Below are 21,301 nucleotides of genomic sequence, written 5' to 3'. Positions count from 1 at the left end.
GTTGGAGCATATACTGTTTTATAGGCTAGTTTTCAGCACTTTTACTCATTTTAAAAGTTTTTTTACGTTTAATATGACACCCATACAAAATAAGAAGAACGTATAACACTTATTCGTTTTTATAGACTAATATTGTGTTGTAAAACAATCGAGCGATACTAGGCTTAAATGACGTATTTGACATTTTTTACAGAAAAAATGTATATACGCTTTTTTAGACTAGTATCAGTTTAAAAAATTGATCAAAATCCTACGCTAAAACTACGTATAACGTCTTGTACGTATTTTTAGCCTAGTTTTTCACTTTTACGTACTTTTAGGCTAGTAATACTGATAACATGTCAACCTAACCAGAGCGTAAAAAAACGTATATCTGCATATACGTTGATTTAGCTTAGTTTTGTTAAATAGCTGCTTTTTTGGCTAGGAAATCTTGGAAAATTAGTGCAAATACTGCCTTTTTAGAGAAATTTTCTCGGAAACTAGGCAACATATCGAAAAACGGAAAAAAGTGGTCGATGCAGCTTAACCTGTACATTACGAATATTACAATAAGTCAATTTCGGCAAAATGTCGAATAGCTGCCTTTTACCTTAGGACGGCAGACCTGTGATACCGCCCGACCTCACAGCGTTAAATAGGGCCACAGCTTTTTGGGTAAGGTAATCTCTGCCCCTGTGGAGCGTATTTTCTTACCAACTCGTGGGAATTATATGGCTAACATAAATATTAAAACCAACCAAAACGGCCCTTCTCAGGGCCAACCTCAAAACGGCCTTTTTCAAGGCTTAATCACAAACGGCTTTTCTCAGAGCCTGCCGAAGCCGAAAGACAACGATAAAGTCGGCGGGATGCCTGGTTTAATTTGCATCCTGAGATTGCGGGGGGGCGGTTCGCCGCAGCGAAACTTCAAGGGTCGTCTTACCCGTGAAACGACTTCGCAAAGACCTTTGGAGCCTGATGCTTCGACGGCAAGTATAAATGGAGGGAGCAGGGAGGGGATGGTCGACGTCATGTCTACCGAGGTCGGCAGTTCGGAGGCCCAAAACACGGCACCAAATACGCGAAAGGTGCCCCAAGGACGCAGAGGACCTAAGGCGGGGACCAAAAGGGTTCATTCTAACGACGAGGAAGTGGAACCCGGAAACGAGCCGCCAAAAATTAATTCGGCTCGGAGGGGGAGAAAGGCTGGAGGTGCTGGTACAGCAGCTCCTCGGCTAAAGCTGAAGATGTCGGGCCGTGGGGGAAGAAAGGCTGCAGGGACCTACGCTGGTTTGGCAGCGGCTCGTGATAAGCTGCGAAACAGCGTGGAAGACGAGGAAGACGAAAACCCCGAGGAAGATGGGAACTGTGAAAGTGAGGGTCGAGTGTCGCCGAGGACAGATGGTGACCCCATTGAAGCGGCACGCCGGGCTGCTCAAACGGTATTGGAGCAAACGGAAAGGTCTTCCAATATCAACGGAGGCGCAAGGAACGCAATAAACGACGCCTGTAGAGTAATTAAGGTTGCCATGGAGCAGCTACAGTCACAACGAGGGAGTGAGGAGATCCGCGCCCTTAGAGCGGACAATAAAAGGATGCGGGAGGAACTCGCTCTCTTGAAGTCGGAGACAAAGGCGCTCCGCAAGGCCTTCTCGGAGCGAAAAACAGTGGCTTCTGAGAGTCTTGAGGAAGATCCGGCAGTGGGCCCTAATGAGCCAATTAATACAAGATCCGAGGTCGAGACGCTCTTTGCTTCCTTCAAGGAGCAGATGGAGAAGGAGTTATTTATTTCCATTGGGGGAATGGTGAACGCCAAGTTAGAAGGGATCCGTAGTCGTCTCCCCCCAGAACCCATCCTCCGCCCAACGTTAGCGGCGGATAAAAAAACCGGAAGGGGCCCAAATAACGCGCCGGCCCCGTCGACGTTAACCAGCTCGCAACCAAGAGTGAACAGAGGGCAACCGGGAGGCAACCCCAACGAACAAACGGGGGCGACACTCAATATGCCCCCTGCGAGACCTGGACCTGCCCCTGGTCCGAGGATTAAGGAGACGGCAGCTAAACCGAAGCCGGTGAACACAGCTCCCACAGTAACACCCCCCGCACATGAGGAATGGACGCAGGTGGTGAAGCGGAGGGCAAAGAAAAAGAAGAAGAAGGCTACCTCTCCCTCCACGCAGACAACACAAGCGGCTAAGTCATCGGGCTCGGTAGCCAAAAAGTTGGTGATACCAAAAACTGCGGCGGTGGTGGTGGCTCTCAAGCCGGAGGCTAAGGAGTCCTACGCCTCGGTAATGCTGAAGGCCACCCAAGCTTTCCGGCTCGAAGAAGTTGGTCTTGAGCACGTAAATGTGCGAAAGACGGCAGATGGGGCCCGTATACTAGAGGTGGCGGGGGCGGATAGTGGCCGTACCGCCGACGCCCTGAAGGAGCGCCTTGAGGCAGCCATAGGTGACGCTGCCCGCGTTTACAGGCCGGTAAAATTGGCGCGCCTCCGGATCTCCGGTCTTGATGAATCGGCAACCCCAGAGGCTGTGGCAAGGGCGATTGCGGTCAAAGGGGGGTGCTCTTATGCGGATATTAGGGTAGGGGTCATCCATTTTGGTTACAATGGCTCTGGCTCGGTCCTTGCACAGTGCCCCATAGAAGCGGCGAACGTTGCTGCGTCGGCAAGAAGGGTGACAATCGGGTGGTCGGCAGCTCGAGTTGAAGCCCTTGAGCCGGAGGCACTCAGGTGTTACAAATGCCTAGGTGACGGCCACACTAGGGCTACATGCCCCTCTCCGATAGATAGAGGAAACCTATGCTTCCGCTGCAGCAAGCCGGGACACCGAGGGGCGGACTGTCAGGCGGAAGCATTCTGCGCTGTCTGCCATAAGGCAAAACTGCCAGCGGGGCACAGAATGGGTGGTTTCTTTTGCAACCCTCCTAAGGTGAGGGGGGTAGAAGCCCACAGTGTAAGCAGTGGGGCTCCGGAAACGGCCACGCCAACAGTGATCATAAGCCCCACCCCGACGGAACAGGTTATTGACGGGCAGCAAATGGACCACTAATGCCAGTACACCCGCAAAACGGCCCATGGGAGGTGTTGCAGTGCAACATCAACCACTGCGTTCCCGCCCAAGATTTGCTCATGCAGAATCTGGTGGAGTGGGGTATTGCAATAGCTGCAGTGGCGGAACCCTACGTTGTCCCTACCCGGCCCAATTGGGTGGGGTCTAGAGACGGCCGGGTGGCGTTGGTGGTTCCGGCTTCGGGACAGGTCCTCACAGAGATGGAGAGAGGGGAGGGATTCGTGGCGGCGAAATGGGGAGATGTCATAGTAATTGGGACCTACTTCTCCCCCTAATCAGCCACTGGATGCCTTCCAGCGCTTTCTCGCGGAAGTAGAGGATGTGGTTAGAAGAGCCGACCGGGCGCCCATCCTAGTTTTGGGGGACTTCAACGCTAAGAGCCAAGCATGGGGCTCCCCAAACACCGAACCCAGAGGGGCGGAGGTTGAGATCTGGGCGGCAGCAGCGGGCTTGGTACTACTGAACCGCGGCAACGCACAGACGTGTGTACGCTGGAACGGGGGTTCGATAGTGGACCTATCCTTCACAACTCCTGACCTGGCAGCGCGCATTGCCGAATGGCGTGTGTTAGAGGACGAAGAGACCCTCTCGGATCACTTATATATCCGTATGAGGGTCACCCCACTTCATAGGAATGCTCCACTTACTACTAATGGCCATCGGACCGGGAGGAAAGGGTTCCCGAGGTGGTCGGTAGCCCGCCTGGACAGGGAAATGGCGGAAGAGGCTGCCATCATCGAAGCGTGGAACGCTCCCCATGTGGCTGCAAGAGGGGTCGATGAGAGGGCTATCCATCTTAGAAGGTCTCTAGTGACAGTTTGTGACGCCTCCATGCCTCGGGCCCGGCCTGTCCGGGGCAAGAAACAAGTCTACTGGTGGACTCCTGAGATCGCCGCCCTTCGTACGGTGTCCAATAACGCTCGGCGGGCCTACACAAGGTGTAGAAGGAGGAGGCACACAGCTGAAGAGGAGGAGCTCCTCCGCACCGCATTAGTGGAGAAGAAGCGAGCTCTCCAACAGGCTATCAAGAAGGCGAAAAGCGAGGGGTGGGAGCAATTCCTGGCTACCCTCAATAGGGACCCATGGGGACGCCCATACAGAATGGTGCGCAATAAATTGCAGAGATCCCCGCCCATAGATGATATGGAGCCACAACTTCTCCGGAGGGTAGTTGAGGGCCTATTTCCGGATGCGCCAGACTTCATACCACCAGCGATGGCCCCCCCAGCAGCGGACCCGGTGGAGCCGCCCTTTGTTCCCCCTATAACGGACGAGGAGATGGAATTGGCCATGGAGCGGTTGAGGATTGCGCGCAAAGCGCCGGGACCGGACGGAGTGCCAGGCAAAGTGCTCTTCCTGGCACTTAAGCACCTTGGCAATCGTCTAAGATCCCTTCTGCAGGACTGCCTTGAGGAGGGCCGCTTCCCAAGCTGCTGGAAGGAAGGTCGACTATGCCTGTTGCGTAAGGAGGGGCGTCCACCAGATTCTCCGGCCGGCTACCGACCCATCGTGCTCCTGGATGAGGTCGGGAAGCTCTTCGAACGAATTCTGGCCGCCCGAATTCAACAGCATCTGGTGGGAATGGGTCCGAACCTACATGACTGCCAATTCGGATTCCGCAGGGGAGGTCTACTATAGACGCGGTGGCAGCGCTGAGAGATTTTGTGGTGCTAGCAGCTGGGCAGGGGGAAGGAGTAGTGGCGGTATCACTGGATATCGCCAACGCTTTCGGCTCACTGCCCTATGCGGTCATTGGGGAGGCACTTCGTTATCACGAGGTGCCTCACTATTTGAGGCGAGTAGTAGAGCACTACCTGACGGGACGGGTAGTGCTGTATGAACAGAGGGGTATCAGGAGTGCGAGGGCTATGGCGTGCGGGGTTCCGCAGGGGTCTGTCTTGGGTCCAATCCTGTGGAATCTCGGCTATGACTGGGTAATCCGGGGGTGCAGCTTCCCCGCATGATCACCGTGTGTTACGCAGACGACACACTAGTGGCTGTGCGGGGAAGAGAGCTAGATGAGGTACTCAGGAGGGCGGCGGTGGCGACCGAGCTCACGGTGGAGCGCATAGGACTCCTGGGGTTCCGGGTTGCCTTACCAAAGACCGAGGCTATGGTCCTCGGGCGAACGAGGGGGTGGGGCCGGTTACCTTCGGGCACTGCAGTGAGGGTGGGGGGTGAATCTGTCCAGGTCAATCCCCACATCAAGTACTTGGGTCTTGTCCTGGACAGAAAGTGGACGTTCGAGAAGCACTTTGCGAAACTGGCTCCTCGCCTCGTGGGGGCGGCCTCGGCTCTGGGCCGCCTATTACCTAATTTGGGAGGGCCGAATACCCCATGTCGGCGCCTATATGCGGGGGTCGTCAGGAGCATGGCGCTCTACGGCGCGCCCATTTGGGCTGAACGACTGACGACACGCGCAAAGGCACTGCTCCGACGGCCACAGAGGTTAGTGGCCCAAAGAATGGTGAGGGCCTACCGCACCACCTCTCACGCAGCGGCATGCCTTCTTGCCGGCACCCCACCTTGGGAGCTGGATGCGGGGGTGCTGGCGGAGAGGTACCGGCTTAAAGTGGAAGCCAGGGAGCGAGGAGAGGTCCCGGACGCTGAGGAAGCCGAGAGAAGGGAGCGGGCTGCCGCGGAGCGCCTGAAAGAAATGGAGCGCCTGAAAAAGATGGAGGGATGCCTTGGAGAATAGCGCCTATGGAACCCGAACCATAGGTGCTATTCTCCCAGTGATGGACGAGTGGCTCAGCCGCAGGAGGGGGGCCCTAACATACAGGATGACGCAGGTGGTGTCCGGACACGGCTGTTTCGGACATTACCTGCACAGAATACGGAGAGAACCGGGGCCTCACTGCCACGAATGCGGCGCAGCGGACGACACAGCCCAGCACACTTTGGAAGAGTGCGGTCGCTGGGCTGTTGAAAGAGCCACCCTCAGGGCGGCGACGAGGATGGCGGACCTCTCGCTACGCAGCGTAGTAGAAGCTATGCTGGGTAGCGAGAAAAACTGGAATGCGGTGGTTTCCTTCTGCGAAGTGATCATATCGCAGAAGGAAGAAGCAGAGAGGGAGCGAGAAACAGCCGCAGACGCTCTTCCGCTACGACGCAGGCGGCAGGGTCGAAGGCGAAGAGCGTACGCTCGCCTCGAGCCGTAAGGGGTTTTACCCCCCTGATTGAATGCCAGCGAGGGGGATCAAGCGTCTCTGATCCCCATCTTTATGCGGGTGCCTTGGCCGGGCAATGCCGGAGGGCGCCGTGGTGAATGACATGATGACAACATCGATCCCAGCGCGCCCTCACGAACGGCAAAGAGGATGGAACGCCGGAGTGGGTTTAGTGGGTAGGGCCAAGTTTCCCCCCTCTCGACAGGGGAGGGGAAAGAAACGGCGAGTCCCACACATCGTGCGTAACAGCATTCCCACTTCGTCAAAAAAAAAAAAGGGTGACTACGCGCTAGGCCAGACCGGTCGTCAAGTCTTTATAAAGTTCTATTTTTGTGATTTTTTCTTATTTTTTAACTTATGGTGTAAAAGTTAGAGATATTATTACTTTTGGAGCGATTATTTCCGAAAATTATAAGAATGTCAAAAATAATTTCTGTAAACCCCTATTCATTTTTAAATACCTATCCGACAATATATCACACGTAATAGGGTTGAAATGAAAATAAAAAAAATCACTCCCCACTTTGTGTGTAGGGGGAGGGTACCCAAATAAAAACAAAATCTCTTTTTTATTTTACCACTTTGTTGACATGTTTGATATACATATGGAGTATACATTTCAGCTTTCTAGTGCTAACGGTCACTGAGATTACCAGCGGGCGGACGGACAGACATGGCGAAACTATAAGGGTTCCTAGTTGACTACGGAACCCTAAAAAGTACCCTGTAATCTAGCGACAGCACCGCTCGTGGCTATACATATAGGTTTTTACAACTCAGGGAACGACGTGGTCCACATGTATTATCAATTCAAGTTTACAGATGTAGTTCGAAAAGAATTTCCTTCGAATTTTCACGGAAATGTACGAACTTGTCACAGCTACTTCAGTCAGTCTCAGTACAAGACATACTGACACTTGTCTGAACAAGCATGAAAAATACGAACGTTTCCGGAAAAAACACGAAGGATAAGCTCTTCGTACTACATCTGTACATTGGTAGTATGCATACTAGCAAAAATTCACTCAGCATGTTGAAAATGTTGAGGGTAAGCAAATGTAGGTATTTATTATGAAAAGCTATAATCTTCGTAACGGTGCATTCAAACTGCACCGTGGACGTAACTACGGAAGTAATAATAAAAAAAACCGGCCAAGAGCGTGTCGGGCCACGCTCAGTGTAGGGTTCCGTAGTTTTCCGTATTTTTCTCAAAAACTACTGAACCTATCAAGTTCAAAACAATTTTCCTAGAAAGTCTTTATAAAGTTCTACTTTTGTGATTTTTTTCATATTTTTTAAACATATGGTTCAAAAGTTAGAGGGGGGACGCACTTTTTTTCCTTTAGGAGCGATTATTTCCGAAAATATTAATATTATCAAAAAACGATCTTAGTAAACCCTTATTCATTTTTAAATACCTATCCAACAATATATCATACGTTGGGGTTGGAATGAAAAAAATATCAGCCCCCATTTTACATGTAGGGGGGGTACCCTAATAAAACATTTTTTTCCATTTTTTATTTTTGCACTTTGTTGGCGTGATTGATATACATATTGGTACCAAATTTCAGCTTTCTAGTGCTTACGGTTACTGAGATTATCCGCGGACGGACGGACGGACGGACGGACGGACGGACGGACAGACAGACATGGCGAAACTATAAGGGTTCCTAGTTGACTACGGAACCCTAAAAAAGCCTGTTTAGTACGGAAGTTATATTAAACCTTAAATAACAATTTGATCAATCGAAGTGCCATTGCTGTGGGTGCTGATTTCCCGACTGGGTGTGTAGTCTTCAAACCAGTATGACTACACAACACCTCAACAAAGTTCTTCATATTATTGTAATATCGATTTACGTCTTCGAAATGAACCTTTATACTATATTTAAACGTGCTGTGGTTACGTGTGTTTGGTCTCAACACCAGATAAAATAAAATCATAAATGTATAATTAATTTAATTAGCTATTGAATTCCCAACAAATCACTTTTATAAGAAAGACTTTGTACCAAATATAGTCGTAAACAAATTACGACAAAATTACCAAAACATAAAACTAAGCTCTCTATTACAGTACTTATTATTTATAGGCAATACAGACAGTAAAGACAGTATTTTCACGCAAAAACGTTCCCAAGACACCAGAATGATGTTCAGAAAACCATTTGCAACGTTCACCCTTTAAATGGGCCGCACACGAGCTAGATATCACCCGAAATTGGTCTAATCTTTAGTTATGGGCCGCGTAGGAGTGTACTTTTTCAACAAGACCCTACACTAAATATTGAGGAGTTAAGACGCAAGAGGACGCCGAACCGGGTTTTTATACAAACCTTCGTGTTACAAGTCCTTTTTTTCCTCCCGTATTATTGATATTACTCGAAACAGTTAGTCATTTTATTTTTCACTTTTTTGATTAATCCATAAAACTCCTGAGCATTTTTAAATTTTTTCCTTACACTTTTTTTAAATGCTCCTAACTCTTATTATAATTGTGTAATTGAAAATTCTAAAGATAATAAAACAAAGGTCGTTTTTCTACAGCGTGTGTATTCCATACGGGCGAATATTTGAATAACGATTAGTATTGGACCTAAGGAGCCTAACTACATGTTTTTTTTATTGAATAGATGAGATTTTTTTTCATACATAATAATTCAGCACGCAATGTATTACGTCCACATCAATTAGCGTACCTACCTAAACGTCATTACGACATGACGTTTACGTCATGTCAAGTTAATATGGATGGCGTACATTGCTGCTTGGTCAGATTTAAAAAAATAATTACTCTTAATTAATGCAAAATTAACATGCAAATCGCAAGCAGTTATTTCTTTAAAAAACCCCACCGCCGTTGGACCTGGATATCCCCCAATACACGAACCAAAAACGAAATAGATTATATACTCACCTCAAACAAACATATTATTAAAAACGTGGAAACAATCAATAGCATAAAATTTAGCTCCGACCATAGACCCCTTCGCGCAAAATTGATATTCAATAGTAAAATCCATCGCCAACATGTAATTTCAAAAGGTAAAATACGCAAACACGACAAAGATACTCTTATTGTTCACAAACAAGAATTCAATTTGGAAATAAGTAATTACTTTAATGTTTTGGACAATTATAGCGAGGAACATGTAGATAACCAGTATATACATATAATAAATAGTATTAAAAAAGCCAGCAGTAAAATAAAAATATTAAAAAACAGACACAAAAAGTTGACCGAAGGCACCCTAAAACTAATAGACGAAAGACAGACATTAAGCCTTGCTAATAACAGTCAAGAATATAGAGAAAAAGATAGACAGGTCAAACGCAGCATTCGCACAGACTTTAGGAATTATAAAACAAATCTTGTTAAAATAGCCCTCATCAACCATAAATATCTTAAGACCGCTAAAGAAGGAGCATCACACGGGCAAAGTTGGATCACTAGCTTAAAGGATGACACAGGCACTAAACATCGAAATCGAACAAAAATTTTGCAAATTGCTACAGATTACTACAAAACCCTCTATTCTGACCCTCTTCCAACTCACGAGCAACCAATCAGGGACGAAAGCTGTCACGCCATCCCACCTATAACTGAACACGAAATACACACAGCCCTTAAGAAAATGAGATACAGCAAGACCGCAGGTGAGGATGGTGTCACTACAGAAGCTTTAAGAGTTGGAGAGATATCACTGATCCCCTACATAAAAATACTGTTTAATAAAATTATTAACACCTACACTTTTCCAGTAAATATGTGTCATTCTAATGTAATACTGCTACATAAAAAGGGAGACAAGGCTGATGTAGGTAATTACCGTCCTATCAGCCTTGTATCTCACGTCTATAAAACTTTTATTAAAATCATAGAAGACCGCATCGCAGGACAGCTTGATCGCCACCAACCACCCGAACAAGCTGGATTCCGGTCTGGCTTGTCTACCACTGACCATCTGCATGCACTAAATCAAGTGATCGAGAAATGCACAGAGCACAAACTCCCCCTTTACCTCGCCTTTGTCGATTTTTCGAAAGCATTTGACAGTATATCGCACCATTCCATATTTAAAGCCCTAAGACAACAAAAAATAGCTCCAAATTATATAAAACTTCTGGAAACCATTTATTCAAATAGTACCGCCGCCATTAAGCTCCAGTCTTTTGGCCCGCCTTTCGATATACAAAGAGGAGTTAAACAGGGAGATCCGCTATCGCCGAAGCTTTTCACCAGCACTTTAGAGCACGTTTTCCAAAAACTTATGCCGTGTTGGGAGGAGAAGGGCTTATCTGTCGGCGAAAGGAGGCTAACCAACCTCCGGTTTGCCGACGATATAGTCTTGTTTTCCTCAACTTCATCCGAGTTACGTCACATGCTAGAAGACCTTAGCAACGCAAGCCTCGAGGTTGGACTGAAGATGAATATGTCAAAGACTAAGATCATGACTAACAGCACAAATCGTAGGATTGAGATAAACGGAGAACACATCGCATATGTCCATGAATACCTTTACTTAGGCCAAATAGTCTCTTTCCAGGCGCGACAAGACAACTTTGAACTTTCAAAGACGCACTGAAAACGCCTGGAAGAGCTATTGGTCAATGAAACACCTAATGAAAGGAGACCTACCTCTGTCACTCAAACGTAGGCTCATGGACATGTGCGTACTTCCAGTTCTCACCTACGGTGCTCAAACCTGGTCTTTGACGAAAGCTCAGAAGTCCAAACTCGGGGTTTGCCAGAGAGCTATGGAGCGCAGCATATTAGGTGTGAAATTAAGGGATAGGATCCGGAACATCACGCTGCGCTCTAAGACTCAAATAATAGACGTAGCTCGGAAAGCGGCTAAGTTGAAGTGGGACTGGGCTGGCCATGTCTGCCGAATGCCGGACGACTTGTGGGCCAAGATAACCACGGAGTGGGAGCCCCACGAATCAAACCGGGGATCCGGCAGACCACACCGGCGATGGCGGGATAACCTGGACTCATTTTTGATTGGATGGCCAGAAATAGCACTAGACAGAGAAGATTGGAAAAAGAGGGGGGAGGCATTTGCCCAGCAGTGGGACACAGTAGGCTCTGAATAAATAATAAATAAAAATAAATTAATAACACTTTTTAATAAAATGATTATACTATATGATTTGTATGGTTAGATACTATAACTGGATACATTATTCGCCCGTATGGAATCCACACGCTGTATATCGCGGGCGACGACGGGGTCAGAGGAATTTTGCAAAATGTGACACTCTGACAACACTGACTTTCGAATGTGTGGCGAGGAAGAAGAGACTGTTGCGACACACCCCCGCCAAATAAGAACAAAACATAGGTTACCAGGATCCAAAGAAAATAAGAAAACTACCCATGAACCCTATAATAAGGCATAGTTCAGGAAAAATCTTGAATTAGTGAAATATGTTAAAGTCATAAGGGTTAATTGCACAAAAGATCCATATGGGCGATTTATATTCAAAAGGGCTCCTGCAGATATCAGGCTATATAAGTTAGCATTAAAATAATCACTCAAACTATTTAAAAATATGTCTAATGATGGAATGAAAATTAGGACTTTGTTTGTATGGAGTATCGATCTTCCCCTATCCTCTTAAGTCGGTCGTGGGAATAAACTTGGGAACTCCCTTAACGATAAAAGTGTTATTTTTTTAGTTTGCCAAGAAGTAGTGATAAATATAACTTTAGGAAAGTTGGTACGCTGTTAATATTAAATGTGTTTCTTTATTTTCAGTTCCTAAATAGTTGTAAGATATGTATGTCACTAGAGCGTTTCGTATCTTTATTGTTGTTAATAAAGTAACTATTTTAACTTTGTTATAGGCAGGAGTTTTAGTAGGCGAAATGAGGATAGTTTGGTCAACATATTTGGTACCTTTTTGACATATCTACGTGGATAAAATTTGAAAGATGGGTCATGCATGGTTACGATTTCCTCAAGATTGTGATAAATTGATAATTTGCATAACTGAAAATAGTCTTAGTTAACAGTGACATAAAATTTGAGTTAGGAAATTATTGTATTCAGTAAGTACCTTATAACACTAGAAGCAGAATAGATAAATGGATCATTGCTACTTAGCAACAACGTATACCGGGTGCCCGGTAATTAATGGACAACCTTTTAATCACCAATTATGGGTAGTATTAAAATTTTAAAAAGTGTGAAAATCTCGAAAACCAGGTGACTTTTACTAAACCTTAAGGTCGAATTTCTGGACCTGTTTAAGGTGCCCTCTTGGTGGTTAAAAGGTTGTCCAATAATCACCGGGCACCCTGTATATCTTTGCAATCAGCCATTTTTATTGGCAAGGTGCGTCAAAAAGTGGCGCTGTCTGTCATAAAATAATACACGTACATATAAAGACAGCCAGTTGAAACTAATATTACTTCATAAGGTAACATAGAAGAGCCCACAGAATGAAGGCAAAAGCTTAGTCGAAATTTACTAGTTTTAGTTTACACCTCCATATTTTACTTAATGCGTTAAATTATACATTTTATAACAAGTGTTAAGCCTCGTAACCGATGTATTCTAATTCTCCATCAAACACAAAGCCAAAGTCAAACAGAACGTAACTATTAATAACTTTAATCTCCCTGATTATTCAATGCTCAAACGTAATACCACAAATGAATTTACGTCGACTAGCAAACTTTATTGAAATTGTAAAGTATTTCTAAGTTTGAGACGGCAAGTCTGGAGCAAGACACATGGGAAATGATTACCATATTCAACGCATTTCCTCGGCACAATATATCTAGCTAACGTCACAAACGCTTACGTTATCGTACTCTCTCCTTATCGCTCTTCTGTAGTGGTACGACAGAGACACACTGCGTTTCGATCGGCGATCGGCACTTCGGCTATGCCGGCAGCGGTAGGCTTCTTAGGAAATTATTTGTCATATTAACGTCACTCGCTCCCGAGTTTCGACGTCGAGTCGGTTAATATATTAAATTATCGCCGGAGGTATTCTAATGTAATTCGATGCCGATACAGCGTCGGGAAATTATTAAGCTTTGCATTGACGGCTGTGATCGCGCCTCCAGGTATTTAGTCTTAAGTCAGCTGAGATAATCGGGTTCACACGAACATGAGACGAATAAAAATTATAACCAACATTTGTTTTTTGACACTAGCGAGCGCTGGAAATCATGGTTGCCATTTGAGGGTTATATAAAAAAGAGAGAGTAAACATTAGTAGATGTTAATAAAATTAATTAAGAGATAGGATAGCTCTGAGTGCCAAAAAATTAAAATCATGTGGTAACTTTTGCATTAAGTATGAATTATTCATATCATTTTAATAATTATTGAGATATCAGAAGTAGGATGTTCACATTTACAATCATCTATGAAGGAAACAGTTTTGAAAATAAACGCATAAAAATATTTTTTTTTACTATTTTTTAGAACTTGTTTGTTATCATTAAAACTGCCAATGACTCGATATTTTTAATTAATTATAGCAGTAAGTTTACCTACAAAAACCTGATATTCTAATGGCTTTCCGCACCTTTAAACAAAAATCCCGGAAAACCTTTTTAAAACACCGGTGTCTCGTGTCCTGAGGTGTGACTCCGTAAAAAGTGTGTGTCATTTATAACCGAGCTGAGCATAACAAGGTAGCATTTTTCCCACTTTAATTAAACCGCAGTGGCCACCAAACAAAAAACCACGAAACCAACAAATCAATTTCGCTTCAGGAAATTACTTTGTAAAGTTGAAAAGGGTTGCGCGATACGGTACCAAATTGAAATTCTTTTGTGCCCGCCTTTACATGGCCGAAATGTTACCTGCCTGTGCGTCATAGGACAGCAATTTTGCGTTATTGCTTTCGACTGTGATTTCGATAAATAACGGAAAACAACGAGTTGTTGCCTTTAAATACTGTCGCTTGAACACTTTCGCTACCAAGAACCCGACTGTCGGGCACACCGCTCGTAGAAGCGTAGCCGATTACATGGGTTTCCCCGTATGTAGCGAAAATGTCGTAGCGCCGCGTAGAGCCCGGTTTCGAAAGTGTTAAAGTGGCTCAACCGCACATCTCTGATACTGGCGATCAAATATATGGAAGAGGCGCATTCCAAGTACACAGTCTAAGCTCGTGTAGGTGAACGCGTACCATGCTTGTATGAGTGAGATATTACAGGTCGACTTTTCGACCTGTCATACTTAACTAATTTCGACTTAACTGTGAAAGAACCGAGGGGGTGGGCGGCACTATCAGCGGGGAGCGGGAGTGGCCATACTGTACGATAGTACTCTTTGTTATACTGTGACCGTAGTTTAAATTACCACACAGTTTGCACGTAATGACTTATAAGCGACTAAGGGTCGGTTACACCAAAGCGTCTGTCAGCGTTACGGCCCAGCCACGACATTGGTCTAAGCGCGACAGCGGTGAGCGGCGGTCACACATTGGAGCGAGACACAGCGATGGGGCTTTTCATTCGCACGTATGGCTGCCGCTCACCGCTGTCACGCTTAGACCAATGTCATGGCCGGGCCGTTAGCGTTCGATAAATTTTATAGTATGTTAAGTTCCATAGACGTCTGCTGCGTGACGCTGATGTGTCTGTCAAATGTGGTTGATGCAACTAGCCTTAATCACGTTAAAATATTGGAAACATCTTCCGACGTTTTGGAGATCGCTGCGAGAGGGACGGTAAGAATTTGTACGATTAAGTCGCATGTTATCCATACTAATATTTTAAATGGAAAAGTGTGTGTGTCTGTTTGTTTGTCCGTCTTTCACGGCAAAACGGAGCGACGAATCCACGTGATTTTTTAGGGATGGAGAGTGACATAGGCTAATTTTTGTCTCTTTCTAACGCGAGGAAGCCGCGGGTAAAAGCTAGTAATTTATAAATAAGTGAAACAATTTTAAAGGCAGTTCAATTTTAACTTTACTTGTTTGCTTGTACAATTTATTCAGTTCAAAAACAACGTTTATCTGATGTTTCGATGCCATTGAAAAACGCATAAAGACACGGTTGCGTAGACACGGTTTTCAACGTTTTGTAGTAATTTTTTTTTTTTTTAAAATAAACGCAGCAAATCCTTTAGTTTCCTTAGTAAGAAGTGACAACGGTTAAAAACTCTGTGGACGAAATAGGTCTTATTAAGAAAAGTCCAATTTTAAGATCATGATTTAATAATAATTCGCAGCTATTTAGGAGCAACACTCAAGAAAGTAAAGTTTCAAGCTCTGAAGTTTATTAACAAAATAAGCAATCCGACTAAAAGCATGCGCCTACCGAGGTAAAAAGCAATTACGAAGTTATGGAGTGTTTTTGACGATTATTTACGTGTTACTTGTAACCTCCTTTGGACCCTGAAATGCAAACTTTATTTGACTTTATTTCATTCCATTTCAAGCTAACGAAAGTACGTCGAGCTTAAACTTATAGCAATTAAAAAATAAATAATAATAATTTGATCAATAAAAATATTTATTATTATAGATAGACCCCGGAGTCACAAAAGGTTAGTTTGGAGATTATATGGAACGGTGGAACAAAATGATACAGAAATAATAAGATAAAAAAAAATTGACCAGAAAAATATATTTTAATTTACGCAGCGCTTGTTAACCGTATTCATTTTAATAAATCGCAATAAAAACTTCTCAGTGACTTTTATAACTTAACTTTATATTATAAACCATAACTTTTCTTGCAAAAAAACTAGTTTAACGTAGAAATGAAATCCGTATTCTCAAGCAATTAGGTTTTGCAGTAATATACCAAAAATATAGTACTGATCAATTAATCGGGCAATTTACTTAATATTTATTAAAATGTATGCGGACAATAAGCTTGAGTTAAATTATATTTTTTTGATTAAATTAATTTATTCTTATCTTATCTTATTATTTCTGTATCATTTTGTTCCACCGTTCCATTTACTCCCCAAAACTACCCTTTTGTGACGCCATTGCCACAGGATTCCGTCGTCTACTTATAGCATCTTTCGTTAGTGCAATCTAGTAAGCTTCAGAAAATTCAATTCCAATCATAAAAGTACGACTAAATATGAGTTAAGAATCGTCCCTCTCATTCTTGAGCTCACCCCTCGACACCATAACCTCATCAAATATTTTAACTTGGAGATTTATAATAAGGGGGTAAGGGTTACCATTTCTGAAGTGTAGATTCGATGAGCCTGGAATTTTGGTAAACGATAACCACACTGTTCCACATTACTTAATTAATATCTATCAATATGGTTCTAATCAAAATTATGGCAGTTTGTCAAGTTTCCGAGTAAATCGAGACTTTGACATGTAATTGATAAGTACATGTATGTGTTTAGGTTTTAGTTATTTGAACATACTTTATCAAATAAATATATGATATAATGTAGCCTTGTTGCTTATTTACATATTGATTAATAAGAGAATTTGAAGAAAAACTTCGTTTTTGACCAGTATGCATGCAACTAGAGAGTGACAGCCATAGTAGTCTTACGTGTGTAGCTATGATTCAAAGGTGTGGTAGACAAATAAATATAATCTACCCGCATGTAATTATTTACGACATCACATTAGAAACCTCAAAAATAACAGTACTTCTCCACTATTTAATGGATGTTATTATACATATAAACCTTCCTCTTGAATCACTCTATCTATTAGGTGGGTAGCCGGTGACCCCACACATCGTAACTGCTCCTACGTTATTAACTAAAATTAATTATAAAGAATGGCGCAAAAAGCGCTAGAGACCGCGATTCGGGAGCTACAACAAACAGTGACCACAATGACGAACAAATTAAGTGCACTCGAACAAAAAATAAAACCGCCTTCAAAAATAAGCGCGTTACAAAACACGGAGAAACTAAAAAGCAAAAAATAATAAACCTTTGAATTCAGATTTCTTATCGTATTGCAATAATCTAAACATCCAAATTATAAACAAATCAATTATTTTTGCAGTCGGTACCAGACCTGTTCGTCGCCTTGCTATTGCCTGTTTGCCCCACCCAACCATACGCAGGCTGGCACCGACTCCAAAAATAATTGATTTGTTTATAATTTGGATGTTTAGATTATTGCAATACGATAAGAAATCTGAATTCAAAGGTTTATTATTTTTGCTTTTTAGTTTCTCCGTGTTTTGTAACGCGCTTATTTTTGAAGGCGGTTTTATTTTTTGTTAAAAAAGTTTATTTATTTGTTGATTTTTAGTGGTTCCTATTGATATTATATGTATCAGTCCGAATACATGTACACTAGTGAAAGAATTATCCTTTAACTCCTAACCATTGAGGAGTTGACCTTCCATCATCAGCTCAGCCACATAAAATTATTACCATCAGGCGTAAATACTGGTTTACCTTTGAAAAATACACTGAAAACATTACATGTGCCTATAACATTTGAAGAGTTCCCTCGATTTCTCCAGGATCCCATCATCAGACCCTGACTTGGTGCCAATGGGACCATCTCGGGGTTATACCCGTTCGATCAAAAAAAAAAATTTGAAAATCGGTCCACAATTCTCGGAGATATCGAGGAACATACATACAAAAAAATAAAAAATAAAAAAAAAAAACATTCAGTCGAATTGAGAACCTCCTCCTTTTTTGAAGTCGGTTAAAAAATAACAGAGCAAAATGAAATTATAAACAACCAAAGTGAAGTACTAAAGCAACTAAAATCCAGCTCGGAGGGTACCTCAGCAACATCCCGTAAGTCGATTGCCAGCCATACTTCCCCAGCCTCATCAGCGCTCACATCGCTGCAGCAACGCCCAATGCGTCAAGCGCGCCTAAAAGCTACCGCGGCCGCTGCATCAAGCGCCGGTAAAAAATTAAGCGCTGCCAGCACTGGCGGATCACGAACACCCGATACAGCGATAACACCCGAGGTAAGCCGACAAGAGACGAATGCGAGTACTGAGACTACTGAGGACCCGCAATTGCTAACTTCTACAACATCGACTCCGAATCCAGACAACCTACTCGTACACGGAAATATAAATACGAATAGCGATATGCCCACAAATCCAGATGACCCTGAAGACGAATATCATACCGTATCTTATAAAAAAGGTCGCATGCAGGCCAGACCAATACGAATTGCCGTCACAGGTACCGGCCCAGTGGACGGCGACATACAGGCGACAGAGCGTGTAAAAAAATACACGCTTGCTTTTTCAAAACCGACACAACGCCCGATATGATTGAGTCATACATCACAAAAAAAAACCGGGCACTCTAGTTGCACAGCTGTAAAACTTCACCTAAAGCATAATCACTATGCGTCATTTGCGATAACTGTGCCTGGCAGTCTATTTAACGAACTTATGTCCCCTGATATGTGGCCTGCCGGGACGGAGGTCAGCGAGTGGTTTCGAGCAAGCGGCGGGCGCGCTGGGCGCGCTCCCCCCCGCCGCCGCGACTCCCGCTCCGCAGCTGATAAGAAGACGTAAACAAACCGCTGTACGGACAAATATTAATAATACAGTGCCACTAGTCATTTGTCAGCAAAATATCCAATCACTCAATACCAAAACGAGGAAACTTGAAGTACTGTTAGAAAAAGAATTTAAATGCGATATTTTAGCTATAACCGAGCATTGGCTGACAAGTGACCAATTGGAAAGTATTCATATTAATAACTTTAGACTGGTCTCCAAGTTCTGTCGCAATTCGCGAGAACACGGTGGCGCGTGTATTTATGTAAAAAACTCACTCAAAGTTAAAGAGTTAGATTTGTTAACCGCCTTATCAGTTGAAAGATACTGTGAGATTGCTGCTGTAGAAATAATAGACTTTAATTTGATTGTGATATGTGTATATCGAACAAACCTAGTTAGAGCGTCAGACTTTTTAGATGTACTAGAGCGATTGCTCGACAAGATTAATGAATTAAAATATGAATGCGTCATAGTAGGTGATACCAATATAGACTGTTTGACCTTAACCACAGAACATAAAAACCTAAATGATTTACTGTCCTCATACGATTTCAAAAATATTGTAGATTTTCCAACACGTGAAACTAGGACAACATCTACGTCCTTGGATCACGCGTATATAAATGTAAGCGATAACTCCATTATAACCGCGATTCCAGTAGTAACAAATATTAGCGACCACTACGGTGTCCGTATCGCGATTGAGCGCAAGTGCATGTCTCCGTCCCCCGCGCGCACGCGCCGCGCCCGAACCTACACCGCCGCCTCTAGACTCGCCTTCGCCCAAGCCGTAGCCAGCGTAGATTGGAACGAATTGTATAACAACAAAACCACCATTGATGACTTCGCATTCGCAATAATCAACATTATAGTGAATAAAATAAAATAGAAATCTGCTTTCCATTTAAAACTAAACCAGTATTTTCTAAAAGCGCAACATGGATTACGGATGAAATTTACAATATGAAACGTTTGCTGTTTGACTTAATTCAACTTAAGGACAAGTTTCCCGGCGAAACAGATATCGTGCAAAAAATTACCGACCTTAACAGTAAGTATGACAAACTCACGCGTAACATTAAATCAGACTACTACGCGAACAAAATAAATAATAACGAAAATAAAATTAAAGCCATGTGGAATATAGTCAACATAGAGACAAATAAAATCAAAACCTCTGCGGTTGACTACACTGATATCATCAAAAAATCAGATGGCACGCAATACTCAAGCAAATTAAATCTATTGAATGCCATGAACGAGCAATTCGTATCCGCCGCAACGCAGTGCGGCGCCCCGCCTGCTCAGCCTGCGCACGCCCTCGGCCATCTATTGCGCGCGTGCGCCGCTGCCGATCGCTCACTAAGCTTCAAACACTTCTCACCAGCAGAAGTATACAAAATTATTATAAAGCATATTGCTAATAAACCCACCCAAGATCTGTACGGAATTTCGGTCGAACTCTTGCGACACTCGGCTACTTCTCTTGCACAACCCCTGTCTATGCTGTTCAATGAATGCCTGAGAATTGGTAAGTATCCGAGATCCTTTAAGGAAGTAAAAGTTAGCCCACTGTACAAAGGGAAGGGGAAGCAAGACGATCCAAGTTCATATCGTCCCATATGCATCATTCCAGCGGTGGCAAAGGTTTTCGAGAATGGACTGACTAGCCGTCTAGCCCAGTTCCTTCTGGATAACAATTGCCTATCAGAGCGCCAGTACGCATACAGACCGGGACGATCAACCACAATGATGGCTCGCGAGGTGGTGCGTCGCGTGCTTGAAGCGCGGGAGGGCAAACTTGAGGTCGCAGTACTCTTCTGCGACCTCTCGAAAGCCTTCGACGTGGTTGACCATGGACTACTTACTTCGAAGCTCCATCACTATGGCATTCGAGGACCTGCGCTTTCCCTCATGTTAGACTTCATGGATAAAAGGATGCAGTACGTGTCGGGGCTAAGGGGCACATTAAATTCACAGGGGCTGTCGGCCGCCATCGGCGTCCCACAAGGATCGTCCCTGTCAAATGTGGCGTTCTCCGTCCTAATGAACGACCTGCCTACAGCAATTAGTGGGGCTGAGGTCTATATGTACGCGGACGACGTTGCGGCTATTGTAACCGGTCCGACCATCGATCAACTAGAACACAATCTGAATGTAGTGGCCGGACAGATGTTGAACTGGTTTGAAAAAAACGGCCTCATTTTAAACCTAACCAAAACGCATTTCATCCAATTTGATTTGTCTGGCCGCAAGCGCCGTCCGCTTCATGTACGACTCTCTGGCGGTACCATAGAGCAGGTTAAAAGCACCTCCTTTCTGGGTTTCCATATAGATCAGGGCCTAACATGGGAGAGCCATACTGAATCCTTGTGTGGCAAATTGGGAAGAGCTTGTTTCGCCCTAAGCAGACTGACGCCAGTCCTCCCTCTTCAGGCAGTCCGCAGCTGTTACTTCGCCAGCATACAGTCCATCATTCAGTACGGGCTTGAGTTGTGGGGACGTGCGGCCGATTGGCAACGTGTATTTCGCCTCCAAAAACGAGCTGTAAGACCAATCTCTCGAGTTCCATGGCGCGAGTCTGCAAAGCCTCTTTTCACAAAGCTGGGGATGAT

General features: G+C 44.2%; 2 protein-coding genes across 2 annotated transcripts; both read left to right on the top strand.

The window, feature by feature from the left end:
- Positions 1–1,001: 1,001 nt before the first annotated feature.
- LOC125232315 lies at positions 1,002–3,035 on the top strand. The gene has a single exon (XM_048137941.1). The coding sequence runs from the start codon at positions 1,002–1,004 to the stop codon at positions 3,033–3,035; it is 2,034 nt and encodes a 677-aa protein (XP_047993898.1).
- A 2,702-nt stretch (positions 3,036–5,737) lies between these two features.
- LOC125232960 lies at positions 5,738–6,459 on the top strand. Its single transcript, XM_048138812.1, has one exon. The coding sequence runs from the start codon at positions 5,795–5,797 to the stop codon at positions 6,215–6,217; it is 423 nt and encodes a 140-aa protein (XP_047994769.1). The 5' UTR covers positions 5,738–5,794; the 3' UTR covers positions 6,218–6,459.
- Positions 6,460–21,301: the final 14,842 nt, after the last annotated feature.

Source organism: Leguminivora glycinivorella, chromosome 13, assembly GCF_023078275.1.
Source record: "Leguminivora glycinivorella isolate SPB_JAAS2020 chromosome 13, LegGlyc_1.1, whole genome shotgun sequence".
Lineage (NCBI taxonomy): Eukaryota > Metazoa > Arthropoda > Insecta > Lepidoptera > Tortricidae > Leguminivora > Leguminivora glycinivorella.
This window is presented reverse-complemented; position numbering and strand designations above follow the sequence as displayed.

Bases quoted from the DNA above. Each gene is read 5' to 3' on its own strand.
- LOC125232315 (XM_048137941.1), top strand. From the start codon at position 1,002: ATGGTCGACGTCATGTCTACCGAGGTCGGCAGTTCGGAGGCCCAAAAC.
- LOC125232960 (XM_048138812.1), top strand. From the start codon at position 5,795: ATGGACGAGTGGCTCAGCCGCAGGAGGGGGGCCCTAACATACAGGATG.